The sequence below is a fragment of the Papaver somniferum genome, chromosome 9 (assembly GCF_003573695.1).
Source record: "Papaver somniferum cultivar HN1 chromosome 9, ASM357369v1, whole genome shotgun sequence".
Taxonomy (NCBI): domain Eukaryota; kingdom Viridiplantae; phylum Streptophyta; class Magnoliopsida; order Ranunculales; family Papaveraceae; genus Papaver; species Papaver somniferum.
Genome location: NC_039366.1, coordinates 77,917,265 through 77,931,621, shown reverse-complemented (window position 1 = coordinate 77,931,621; position 14,357 = coordinate 77,917,265). Strand labels below are relative to the sequence as shown.

At 37.3% G+C, this 14,357-nt stretch overlaps 1 protein-coding gene across 1 annotated transcript; it reads right to left on the bottom strand.

The window, feature by feature from the left end:
- Positions 1-422: 422 nt before the first annotated feature.
- On the bottom strand, positions 423-6,617 carry LOC113314385 (1-acyl-sn-glycerol-3-phosphate acyltransferase PLS1-like). The gene is made up of 11 exons (XM_026563180.1): positions 6,338-6,617; positions 5,883-6,005; positions 5,358-5,397; positions 5,184-5,257; positions 4,933-4,992; positions 4,479-4,556; positions 4,222-4,380; positions 2,507-2,632; positions 1,604-1,696; positions 1,413-1,499; positions 423-1,036 (listed from the first exon to the last, which is right to left on the bottom strand). The coding sequence occupies exons 1-11, from the start codon at positions 6,416-6,418 to the stop codon at positions 794-796; spliced, it is 1,164 nt and encodes a 387-aa protein (XP_026418965.1). The 5' UTR covers positions 6,419-6,617; the 3' UTR covers positions 423-793.
- Positions 6,618-14,357: the final 7,740 nt, after the last annotated feature.

The following is a 14,357-nucleotide window of genomic DNA, read 5'->3' as shown; positions in this document are numbered from 1 at the left end:
TGGATTATCTGGGAAATCTTTTTTCCCTGATGTCTTTAGATACTTAGCGTTTTGTATGGTGAGTGAGATGAGAGTAATGCCACTGTGATGTATGTACTTGATATGATTTATGGAATGGAATAATTTAGTTTTCATCAATGTTCAATGACTCCTTCCTGAACTAACATTTTAGTACTATTGTCTCTACATTCATAAAATACATGTCCGGCTTATCATCTCTGAGAAGTGCTCTTAGTAAAAAAGATGAGAAACACCTAATTTTAAGACCCAACACTTGCCAACTCAATAATACGATGCTGCCATGACAATAACAGAAACCAACCAGCCTGGAATGCCAAAAACGCTCAACTTCAGGTGGAAGGGGAAAAAAGAGTTAGGATAAAATGTCTTGTGCTCCAACCAAAAACCGTTCAACAAAAATGAAAAAGAAAGAATGAAGAAATATAGAAACAAGAATCTTACAGATAAAATGGTACAACACTAGAAATAAGCTACTTTAAAATCTGGTACACCATTAACCTACTTTTAGGTTTTAACAATAGGGAATCAATTTGTTTTCTGCTACAAAAAGAAAAACCTAATGACATACTGGTGTTGCTATTATGCTATCTGAAGAGAAAAGAAGAGAACAGGATGCAGAAAACAAATAAATATGGCCTGCCTATATCATCATCGTTTAAGAAATCCACAAAATAACGACTTTCTTTCAATTGCTTCAGATAATAACTGGCTGCACAAAAAAACAGGTCCGCAGGAATATTTCAATGATAATGAGGGATTTATAGGCTGCTTGCTACTGTTGTTTATCTCGGCTTGTATCTGAAGGTGCTTGTTTTAGTGTTTGCCTGGCATTTGCTGCCTTAGCAGAGGTGGAACGTTCTGACTGGGAGAAGACAACTAAAATGTGCATAAGAAGTGTAACAACTGCCAAACCAGCAACTGAGAATCCAATTCCTTTCCACGAAGATAGGAATGATGACCATTTGAAGAGCTTTATTGCCCCGAATACAAGGAGACTAGACCAAGAGATAACAACCTGTTTATGAAACATAATCAAATGAGGGAAGAATAAGCAGTCAATTCCGAAGACAAAAAAGAAAAGAAAAGAAAAAAAGAAAAAACATTTATCTGGCTTTGACCATGCGCTGTTAGATGTTTTAGTAAGGGCCTACACAGTTGGGAGAAAGTCCTAAAAATATTTTTTAACCTGTTGAACTTTGACCACGTGATATAATAACAATGTTACCAGGATGCCCTTATTGGTCATTAGACTTGGATCACCTCCATGCGTCACTCACGAGATGGATACTGTGAATCCTTTCCGTATAGTTCATATCCTTCTTTTATTAAATTACTGACTGTCCAACAAGTATATAAATTATCTATATTATTGATGAAACTAGAAATATTACCAATAAAGATTTCTTTGGCCGACCGGTGTTTTGAAGTTGTTCGTTACCGAATGTGTCATCTGCCATATGCTTGTCCAGTAAAGCATCCTGATATATCAAGAGTGATACTTAGAAGAGAGGCTCAGCAAAAGTAATCAGAAAAGATGGTGCCAAGACCCAGGAAATTTAGAGGAACAGGAAACTCGACTTACCTTGGCCACAAATATATCTTTACACCATTGTGCAACTCCTTCCTCTGTCTCAGGCAAGTCTTTCATCAAATGTCGCTTGATGTGTACATGGATCTGCAAAAAGTAAGTGGTTAGCTACAAAAGACAACTTAAGCAAATAGATTCCAGATCATGCCTAAACAGCAGGCTAAGCGTGAAAATTATTCACATTGCTTTCAACCTCTTCAAACTGAGGTTTAATTTGCTCTATAATATAATCTCTGCGCAAGACCACTTTCATGAAAATGCAAAGTTTCCAATCAGTGTACGACCAGATGCAAAGTTTCCAGCATTCTATACCAATTATCCTCCAAACTGATTAACTTGCTACACTCGTAGACATACTGTTTCCGAAGCTGAAAGACAAACTTAAGTATGAACGTGTGCGCCCGAAGAAATCAACCTTGAAACAACAACTTCGATACAAACTATGAAAATGCTGGATCATTTCACTGGTGATGACAAGTTTCTAATTTGGTTTTTATCTTCTTTCTCATAGCTAACCTCGACTTGGCAAAACATCCCAACATTCTCAAGCAATTACCTTCCAAACCGATTAACTTAACGCATTTGTGGGCAAACAGTTCAATATGCATAACACAATTTTAAGTATGCACGTGTGTCTGCCGAAGAAATCAGTGATAGTTGAGAAAAATTCACGAAAACTAAGAAGCTGCCTACAAACTGAAAATGCTGTTTAGCTAATTCAGCCAAATAGTTTGGCGAGTTCTAAAGGTAACATACTCCTCAATTATGACACTCCCTAAAGATACAACTGAAACCACACAACAGTGCGCGATGAGATATAAAATACAAATATATAGAGTATGTAAATGACTATTTGTTCTTATCCAGTTATTCAATAATTGTAGAGATCATGCATACCACAGAAGGTTGACCCTTTAAGAGTCTTAGCATTGTAGGAGAGGGCTGATTTTTGGGTACGGCAACTGTTGCGTCATAAATAGCTGGTACGAAGGTGCGCATATTGCTTACAGATGCAACAAAACCCTGTCAGTAGCAAATAGTATCAGAGATAAATCATATGAGAGAAGATATCAAAAAAAAAAATTAAAAAATAGCAAAATAATTGTACTATAAAATTCTGTTTCAACATCGATTGTAACTCAAAGTGCTGTTTTAATGAGTCTTGCTTAGTGCCAGGAGCAATGGAACTACAGATTTTCAATAAAAAACTCCTCCTATATTATTTAACATGCACAATGAACGAGGTGCTCAGTACCAATAATAAACTAGTGGAGCAGCTGATTTCCTTGTTGTTCGGTAAGGCCTGAAGTTAATTCTTTCTTTTTTTTTGTTGTTGTTATTATTTGATATAAGCCGGATGCCTCCAACAACAAGCAAAGCATGACCAATAGCTCTCATGTCGGAATTTAATAAATCGAACACACACAAGAAAAATTCTACACCAAAATAGTTAAATCTACAACATAAGGAACATAACAATAACATAAGGAACATAACAATAACATAAGGAATAAGAAATACAATCAAACGGCTAGTGCATTTAGCAGATAACACTACCCAATACGAGGAAATGTGATTAATCCAGTTATAGAAGTATAAGGAAACTATAGCATCCAAGTTCTCAGGTAAAAAACGGGATTAGCAAGGCAATCGAGTGTGATAACCGATACCAGCTTAGATCGTTTACAGAACGGGGCAAAGGTAGCCTCGACTTAAAAAGTGTTTATAATTTTGTTGACTTCTAAGTTGACCAAAATCTTTGCAAGTAATAATTCCACCAATTCTATCAAATTTCCTTTTCTAAATCCTAGAAAACTTCACAAGTTTAGATACATCCTTATCCCTATGCTACATTTGATTAACCTGGGGAAGATTAATGAGCTGAATGCATCAGAAAAGCTTCAATGGCAAGCCTTACTTCAGATGGAGGCTGCATTCAAGTGAACCATATTCCTATACAATTGAGTTTGAGTAGTGTATCCTTGAGCTTGAGCTTCTATGGTTGTTTTGAAACCCCATGGAGGTGAAGTATATGTATTTCATCCGTATCCTATATAATTACAGAATTCATCCAACCTAACTATCTGATGCCAGTGCGGAACTATTGGTACAGTAGATTTAAGCAAGGACACAAACTAAAATATGAGAAATACCACATTTGACTTCTTACTTTTAAGAAGCACAATTACAATTTCATGACTTGCGCATGAAGAACCTATTATGCACCTATTGATGAATTAACACTGTCTCTCTTCCTTTAGGAGCCCAAACTATGTAGGTGTAAACAAAGCGGAATAAGGAACACTTTTCTGCTTTTCTTACCAATAGCATAAATTTTTTTAGATTCAGACTAGTTAAATGAGACACATCAGCACTACCCTAGGTTCCTTGTTTGTGCATTTTGGGCTTTAGACCCTATGTTGCTTTATGGACATGCTTACAGCTTATTGTGAGTTTCACGTAATCAAAGAAAGTTAGGTATACTTAAGCAAACAAGATTGCAGTCGAAGGAAAAATTATACAAAAGCTGGCCATAACAGAGAAAAGATATTGAGAGGTTAAAAACCAACTATGCATTCTACTGTTAAAAAAGAAGGTAAGCGATATTTGACCTTGGTACGAGGAATTAAGACGTTTTTAGGCACAGGCAACCCCTGTGAAGTTGCATATTCTTGAGCTGCCAAGAGCTTTGCTTGTGTAAATCGAGTTCCCTCAACAAAAAGAGCCAACCAGAATGGACGAGGAAAGTCCTTCAGTCGCTGAAGACCTAACTGCAGTATCGAAAAAGAAACTCTCATGAGATGCACAGAAGTAGACAGGGGGGAAAAAAAGCATGCTTTCGACAATGAATTAACATATTAATTTTAACCTTTAGAGTATTTTCATCCTTGGCCCAGCTTCTTTCCAGAAAAAGGTACTCAGAAAACCACATTGACCAGCCAATGACCTGCACACACGAATCACGTTTTTTATCTCCACAAGGGCATAAATGAATGAGTGAAGCTAAAACATTTACGCGAATTCACACTTTGCAGTTTATACAATTCACAGATGCAACTCGTGCTCTATTTCTCTAGTTAATTATATGTCATTTCTCAGGCAATACTTCAGTCAGTTCAATTTCAGCCTTCCATATTAAATTGCACAACTTCTTTAAGGCTGTAATCCCGCGTGACCAAACAGGCAAACCAAAGAAAACTTGCATACATGATTCTGATGATATGTACCCCAGTTTCACACTTGTCAAAATTAAGTTTCATTATTATGCACTGCCAACCAATAGCTTGAACTTGACAACAGTAGTCTCACATGTAAAAACTCACCGGAAGGAACTTTGATGATTTCTTCATGACAGCTAGAGCGCTACCAAGGCAACCTGCGCGCTGTTATGAACAGAATGGATGATCAATCAATGGGTGACAATAAGTCAGACATGACACTAAGAGCACTATATATCAGAAGGGATAAGCGAAACCAAGTGCATGTGACGTACACCCATAGGTACACATATATGCACCTATAATGCTAACTTATGAATGAAATTTTCAATTAACAACCATAACATATATGCAACCTGAGCTAAAACCCATCCGACAAGCCAATCAATATCACTCCTGTGATTCGCTATCAGAAGTGCGTGTTCTTTACCTGAAAGAATTCTCCAACTTTAGATGTAATACCAACATATTGTAATCAGCATATGCATACAGCAAATAAAATGCTCAAGATAGAATATTTTTATGCATACCCATTAGTTGGAAAGTTTCAGGATCCATATACAATTCAATCTGCAAATAGAAATCCATCAGTTTCTCCGGAAAAAAAAAAGAACATTAAGAACTGAGGTAAACTCTTTCTAACAGAAAGAGAAGAAAAGAACCTATTCCCTATTTATTGCATCTGTAAGCTTGGTTGTTGTTTTTCTAATTCACCAAACTCTCTACTTCTAAATGATAATGTTAAGTACATCAGCAAATTCAACTAAACAACCGATATCAACGGAGTGAATTGGGTGCGTAATATGAGCCATGGTTTTGAATCCTAAAAATTGCAGCTTGTATTCGGGTAAAACAAGATGGCAGCTTAGGGGAGTAAGGAAGAGATGTGGGTTCCAAATTTCAACTCTTAAGCAGGTTAGGGTTATGCAAAAACCCATGGTTCCATTTAATAAAAAACATTTCCACCCTAAACTCAAAGTATGAGAGAGACCAAAAGTGAAAGAAAATTCCAAAATCAAAAATTAAGAGAAACGGACAAGCAAATATGACAGCACCTTAACATTAGCCCACCAATCAACAAGCCATACAAGCTCCACCCACAATAATTCTGCTACTACTCTGTTGATTCTCCTGTACAAACTCTTGGATATCGGTCGAACAAGAACAAAACAAGATGCCTGAAAAAAGAAATTATAATACTTTCAATATAATTTTTTCTACAACTTTCAGCACAAACTTATATAAGTCGAACAATTAAAACCTAGAATCTAAAATTGCACGATCAATCAAGGAAAATTCCAATAATAATAATGTGTAATTTCTGGAACTTGATGAACCACATTTCCCATAAGCAAAACAATAACAATGAAAAAACCAAAATTCTTAAGGAAAATTAAGAATCAGGAACTGAAACTTTAATCAATTTAAATCCCTAGAAATAAACGAAGAAACCTAGTAATAATAGCGAGATTATTACGAAAGAGAGTGAATTGATCTATGAGAATAAGACCTGAATGATATTAACGATGATGCCTGAGAAAAGGAACATAACACCTAAAGGAAGAACCACAGCCGCTGCTGCGATCGCCATGGCTGACGACGATAAAGAAAAACAAACCTCCCAACAGAGCAGAGAGTGAGAGATTCAAGAAATTTGGATGGTTTTTCGTCTTCTGGTTTTATTTATTTATTTTTCAATCTCTGAATCTAATCTGTGGTTTTGCTTTGGTGTTCGTTCATAAAAATTTAATGTTGTCAGACTCTTCTCTCTTCTAATTTACACCGATTTAATCGCCGCTTCTCATTTGTATTTACTCCCTGGTCCAACCAGACTTTTCACATGTAGGTGAAAGTGGATAAGAAATATTTGAGGGCCGCTCACCGGTATTGAATCGGTACAAACAAGAAAAACGTTTGTTGTTATCGTAAATCGGCTTGGATTCTTACATTTTACTGGTGGTCGTAAAAAATGTTTACCGGGGTGTTACTGTTCTGTAAAACCGACTCTCTTGAAAGAATGCATTTTTGTAATTGAATTATGATCCTAATAATCGCAGGTGGGCCGCTCAACCTCATCACCTCGTAGAATGGTTACAAGTCATCCCATGTGCGTGATGAAACTGAAAACAAGAAGTCTAGAAGAATGATTAATAAAGCAATGAAACTTAAAATGTCAGCACCACCAAAAGAGTGAAGAGAACATAAATGTCATTTACATTTGACAACGTACAATCACACTTGCGATCTCGTTTTTATTGAGTCGATAATATTTATCTTCCACTTCCCAATGTTTTCACACATTTCGATCCCAACTACTTTTGCACGATAAGCCTACTCATGAATAGTTTTCGAACGGACCGTTCATGCAACACCTCGCAAACCGTATATCCTTACCGGAAAAAGAACTGTAATATTAAGTTCGGTTCTTTACATGTACTTGTTAACTCGGTCCGGTTCTGAATCGGCCCCGGTTGTATACCTGTGGCATATGTGTACTTATTTACCTTATTGTTGATGGTGGATTTCGACAAAGGTCAAAATCGTGAAATCATGATACTGCATGTTTTTGACCCGGCTTCAGGAACGCATGTGACGATTTATATTTTATGATTCGTGAACCGTTTCACGATCTTTGACTGAGTGCGCGTTCCTCTCAGAGCTATGATGAATATGTTTCTCGAAAGGCCTCCCCGCTGAGCGGTCGATGCTTCACACATTTCATCATCACATCTACGTAGAATCTTAATGATTGGGTGGTTCCCTAGACATAATTGTTTGTTAGAGAGCTTAACGCCTTCAGGACGTCACGTCGTTCGTGGTTCCCTGACTACATAGAGAGACCCACTGATAGACGCATTTATGTTTCTAATTTGTCCTCAATGTTTCGTATTGTTAGTACTCGATTTCGTACTTATTATGGTGTTTTCTGTGTTTGTAGGCATTTTTGGGAAATAAACATTTTTGGAAAATTCGGCTCGAAAAGTTGACCAGGGCTCCCTTGGAGGACACGTGTTATTCGGACTCTCACCGTTGGACACCTCGGTTTATAAGGGGCACCCTAACTGGACAACTGCTATTTACACTCCACAGCCGGATAAGAGGCACTTCTTCTTCTTCACGGGAGACAGAAAATTGGCGGGAATTCTTCAGTTCAAATATTTTGTTACGGCAAATTTCTGGCGGAAGATTTTGAGGCGATTAATTGAGACTCAATGCCCGGTTTTGATTGTTACAACCCTGTTTCGATTAAACAGTGGTGGTAATGTGTTTTATCTCGGAAAATTTGGGTTGTGTGCGTGGGAATGACGTGAAACATGATTGAGAGACTCAGGGATTCTGTTGGATTCGTTTTGGAAAGTTGGAGCGAGTATACAGCGTTGTCATCTCATTCTGGAACGTGTATCAATCGGTTTGGAGTGTGTAAACAACAGCTAGATGCGTGAGAAGTTAAAACAGGGAAGAAATTCCCGTATCTTGCATGAAAATAATTTTTATTGATTACCGGGTAATGGAGGATATTTGGGGAGTAATGGCGAGATATTTTGGTCTTGTTGAGTATATATAGGGTGCTGGGAACTCAGAGAGGGAGGATGGAGAGTTAGGGGTGAGAACAGAGTATAGAAATTAGAGTTGCAGAGAGTTGTTGCTGCTGCCATTAGAGAAGAACACGAAGAACAATAGACTGCAAGTAGCAGTCATTTTCTAGTGTCTTAAAACCGTTTCGTTTTCTTCCAGAAAAAAGACTGTTGCTTCTGCGACTGTTTTGTGCTATAATTTTGTAACAGCTTCTTTGCAACATTTGTAACACCCGTAGACCATTGCAAATCTCTGTTTTATCTATTTCTCCAATAAAAACACCATTTGATCTATGAGTTATCTTTTTGAGTGTGTTTTCACCATGTGGAGCTAGAACCCATCACTGGGACGACGGAGGAAGCTGTATTTCATCCTTGGGGTAATTTAATAAATTCCTTATTTACTTTTTGCATAAATTTTAGATGATTTATGATTTCTATTCATCATTTTTTATCTTGTTAGATAGTGTATGCTTAGTCTTAGATGCTTTAGATACACTATGCTCGTAATTTACAATTGATGTTTTACGAAATCTACTTTCGCAAATTGTTTCTTTTGCTTTGAGCTATAAATGTCTAGGATTAATTTATGAACCCCATGAACATGAAAACCAGTGAAATCCCGAGTCCCGGTCTCTCTTCATTCTGTGACAAATTTTGTATATATATTTTTCCGTATTTTATTTATTAAATCTTAAAACAAATTCTCAACAAATCTGAGTGAACGAATCATCTTACTACAACATCATTGAAAAATCACATCAATTTTTGGCGCCGCCGACGCGGATTTGTTTATAAATTTGTTTTTAGTTTTTTTTTTTATTTGTTCTTTTTTACGCGTTTTGGTACTTTTGTTTGCTTTCAGATTTGGAGCTAAGCTAAAGAAAAAGAGAAGTGCTGAAAAGAAAGACGAAGCCCAAAAAGAAAAGAAAAGAGAAATCCAAAAGGAGTGAAGAATAAGATTTTGTAAATAATTTTTTTTTTTTTAGAAACTGTAATTAAGTTTTTTATTTTTGTAAAGTTTTATTTTTGTAAAGTTTTATTTTTGGACATTTTTATTTTTGGACATTGGACATTTTTATTTATTTATTTAAAACCCTACGGAAGGGTACTTTTAAATAAACTGTTTGCAGAGAAGGACGACGATTACGATATCGTCTCGGCCCCTCGGGTTCGTACACTGACATTGGAGTCGGTGGCCCGAGTCGACTTCAACGGTTCATCCCCCGTCTGGAATGGGAGGTAAGAATTCTAAACACCCGCGAATCTCCTGTCAGCGGGTTTACTGGATGATTTTGTATCCTATATGTTAAGGACCTGAAATCGGATTTAATTTTCTAGTAAAGGGCAAGGCCTGGCCAAATCAAGATAAGGACTCGGATTTCATCACCGTTTCCTTCTTGCCCGCCTTAGGAACACGTAACCTACGTGAACCTAAGCCTAAAATTTTGACTAGAACGAGACCGATAGGGTAACGAGCTTAATAGGAAAGTCATTCGAAAAATATTGGTTACTCTTTTAAGCATACTTCGAAGTTCATGATGGTTTCTGTGAGTTGAATGCGTGACTGCGCCGCCTTGTAATGCGGTGAGGCCTTGGGTATGAAAGCTCCACGCAGCTTCCCTCGCCTCTATTCAACTTACTTTGACTCGGATTGATTCCATAGGGGTTTGCTCAAATTGTAACGAATTCCCTTTCGAAGGATTAGAAGCTGGTCTAGAAACAATCTAAGTGGATCCATCATGCTTTTTGTTTGCTAGATAAAATAGGCTTGTTGTGGTCGAGCCAGCCTTCTTTGTGTTTGTTTAGAATTCTCTTGCAGTTAGGATGTCGAACTGGTATTATAATAGCCAATACAATGAGTATCCGACTGAGCAGCTTGGACATTATCCTTTTTATGACCATAGTGTGAATAGTGATTGGGAACGCGAAACTTTTGAAGGTTATGGTCCATACCATTGTGAGCCCAATTACTATCCACATACCCACAGGTCATGCGAGCAAAACAATCCTTCTATTTCTCTAAAAGAGTCTATCAAGAGTTTCAATGAGTCAGCACGGAAGTTATTTATGAAAGATACTTATAATATTCTTCTCCCAGAAGAGTCCGTAGAGCGGTCAACTAAGATATCTCTAGAAGAGACCCTCAAGCAATTTACTGAGAATACAGATAGGATTGTGGAAAAACTTGCTCAAGATAGTCTTAATTTCCAGTGTAGTTTTCCCAATACCACCCTCGAAAACAAGGATAGTTTTTATTCACATAATCAAGATGACGAGGTTAGAATTGGTAACACTACTTGTTTTGATAAGGTTCGATCATTTTCATGTTATTATAGTGATGATTATGATGAGGATAGTATTGATGAAGAACATGAAATATGTAGGCATAGTGATCAGGAATTTGTTACTCCGATTGAGCGTTATAATGATAGTACTGTTTCTAGTACAAATCCAAATAATTTTACTAATTATTCACCTATTCAAAAGGACGAGGATTTGACTAGAGATACCCCCGTTTTAGATGATGTAGTATTTCCTGTCTACGAAGCCGTGATAGTTTTGAGGAACGAGTTTATTCGGAGAATATTGTTTTAGAGTCTAGAAATTTAGAAACACTAGTCTTAGAAGATGATAAACTCGTAGAAATGAGTGAGTATGAACCCAACTTAGAAGAATCTATTGACCATTTCCAGGAATCTGACGACCTAGAAATTAGGGAAGTTGTGACTGGTCTTTCTAGAGACACAGAAAACTCTAAGTTTGGGGGTGATTATCATTCTCCGTGTGCTTTAACTCTTAGAAAGTATCCTCCTGTAGGACTTGACATTTGTGCCTCAACCATCTTACAAGATTATCTTCATACACATTTTCCCGAACCTAATGATGTCCAGAAAGAAGCTCAGTTGTTAGAAACCCATCCTCTGGTTGATGTGGTTAACCCAGGCTATGATACCAAGATTGACTTTGTTTTCCCACCAAAAACTTTTCAACCAATTGTGGGAACTTTTGATTTTAAGATGTGTCGGTTATTAAGTTTTGAGACTAAACCTAATCACTTTAGGATATTAGGGTCGACACATTTTCTTAAGGAAGACCACCTCTTTCATTGTGGTCAGCTGTGTGAGTCAAATCTGATTGACTTAGAGGATCCCCGGTTATTCAGGTTGTTGTTATGTGCTTGTAAGTTCTTAGTTGAGTTTTTCCAGACTCTAATACCTGAACCGGATCTTAGCTTTGAGGAAATCCAACCGATGAAAACTTGTTATCTAGACCCAGTTATAGAACCTGAACCTGAGCCACAACTAGATGTAGTTGCCTTAAACAAGGGTATGTTAGGCATCTTTTTGGTCTGTTGCAGTTTCCTCTTCTTGTGGGTAATACTTTTTGATCCAGATGACCCACAGTTATTCCGACTACTTCTATATGATTCTATGAGGTGGCTAATTCCTTCCGATGTCTGGCTGAACACTTTAAACTTAGCACTTATTGGGAGGTAACCCAATATTCTTGCGACACGGTAATATCTTTCCTTATCTCTTTTGCTTCAAGTGGTAATAGTTTCTCCTTGTTCAGGCTTTTAATTTTATCTTTAGAACATTGAGGACAATGTTAGATTTAAGTTTGGGGGTATGGGAGAAACATTTTAGTCGCATTTTTGAAACTTCTAGCGTCACATAGTACCCGGTTAGCTAAGTTTACATATTGTTTCTCACCGAAAAGATAGAAATTGGAATGCTAGAGATAACAACCTATTGAGACATTAGAGAAAAAGACATTGAGATCCTTGAAATTCAGGAGAAAACTTGTTCCTTTCAGAGGGTAACCGTGATGGACCTAACCATCCATGATGGAAAGGCGAGTAGGTCGGGAGGAAATGCCAGAAAGACAAAGCAACCTCACAATGTAGTCTTAGTTACTGGATTATTACGACTCTCTCTCAGTAGAAACTTATCATCATCAACAAGCGGAGCAACATCAAAATATATGAAGAAAGTTGAAGACGTTTAAGGTTTAGAAGTAACAATATAAAAGAATATTTCAAAAATCAAAGTTGAAGACTTAGTTACAAAAAGTTATAAGAACAAATGATATAAGTTGTTGAAGTTCATGGTACCAAGACATCACAAGTTGCGAAGATCCAAGTTTTGAAAGTCCTTCTCTCATGGCCATGTAAATTTTTGTCTTGTAATTTTTTGTTCATCAAAAAAAAAAAAAAAAAAAAATGAAACATCATTACGTTCTTTTTTTCAATAAGGCCATAGGGAAGAAGAAATTTATAAGTCAAGCAAGAAATCGAAGAGAAGAGTTAATTGTCAAGGTTATATGAGGTTCGAGAGTTTATCATCAACAGTTGAAGACCGAAGAAGACGTTATTTCTACTGAGCATTGTGAGAGAGTCGAAGAAAGATGTATTTTGGTTGCTTTGTTAGTCTGCTTTCAATCTGGCACAAGATCTTTCTAGCACTGGTTTAACTCATCACACGTAATTAGTCCAGCTGTGTAGCAGATGTCCCTCTCATCTTTATATCTCTCCTAATCTTATCCAGCTGTAAAGCAGCGGACGCATCTTACAATGATTATCTAACTGTGTAGCGGATATCTCTTTATCTAGCAGTGGTGCGGATGTGTCTCCCCTTTTCTTCAGTCAGCTTTAGAGCTCACACCTTTAATTTCTCTGGCATTCTAGTTACTTGGAGATAGGTTGAGAATATGTATGTCCTCATAGCTCTTTGGATACCTGTGACCAATTAGAAGTCATGGTTTTTATGGGTACACCTCTGTTAAACCCATCCGAGACCAACTCGGTTTTATTTTTTTAGTTGTGCTCGAGGACTAGCAAATAATAAGTTTGGGGGTATTTGATAGACGCATTTATGTGTCTAATTTGTAATCAATGTTTCGTATTGTTAGTACTCGATTTCGTACTTATTATGGTGTTTTGTGTGTTTGTATGCATTTTTGGGAAATAAACATTTTTGGAAAATTCGGCTCGAAAAGTTGCCCGGGGAACCCTTGGAGGACACGTGTTATTCGGACTCTCACCGTTGGCTAAGGGGCACCTCGGTTTATAAAGGGCACCCTAACTGGACAGCTGCTATTTACACTCCACAGCCGGATAAGGGGCACTTCTTCTTCTTCACGGGAGACAGAAAATTGGCGGTAATTCTTCAGTTCAAATATTTTGTTACGGCAAATTTCTGGCGGAAGATTTTGAGGCGATTAATTGAGACTCAATGCTCGGTTTTGATTGTTACAACCCTGTTTCGATTAAACAGTGGTGGTAATGTGTTTTATCTCGGAAAATTTGGGTTGTGTGTGTGGGAATGACGTGAAACATGATTGAGAGACTCACGGGATTCTGTTGGATTCGTTTTGGAAAGTTGGAGCGAGTATACAGCGTTGTCATCTCATTCTGGAACGTGTATCAATCGGTTTGGAGTGTGTAAACAACAGCTAGCTGCGTGAGAAGTTAAAACAGGGAATAAATTCCCGTATCTTGCATGAAAATAATTTTTATTGATTACCGGGTAATGGAGGATATTTGGGGAGTAATGGCGAGATATTTTGATCTTGTTGAGTATATATAGGGTGCTGGGAACTCATAGAGGGAGGATGGAGAGTTAGGGGTGAGAACAGAGTATAGAAATTAGAGTTGCAGAGAGTTGCTGCTGCTTCCATTAGAGAAGAACACGAAGAACAATAGACTGCAAGTAGCAGTCGTTTTCTAGTGTCTTAAAACCGTTTCGTTTTCTTCCAGAAAAAGACTGTTGCTTCTGCGACTGTTTTGTGCTATAATTTTGTAACAACTTCTTTGCAACATTTGTAACACCCGTAGACCATTGCAAATCTCTGTTTTATCTTATTTCTCTAATAAAAATACCATTTGAGCTATGAGTTATCTTTTTGAGTGTGTTTTCACCATGTGGAGCTAGAACCCATCACTGGGACGAC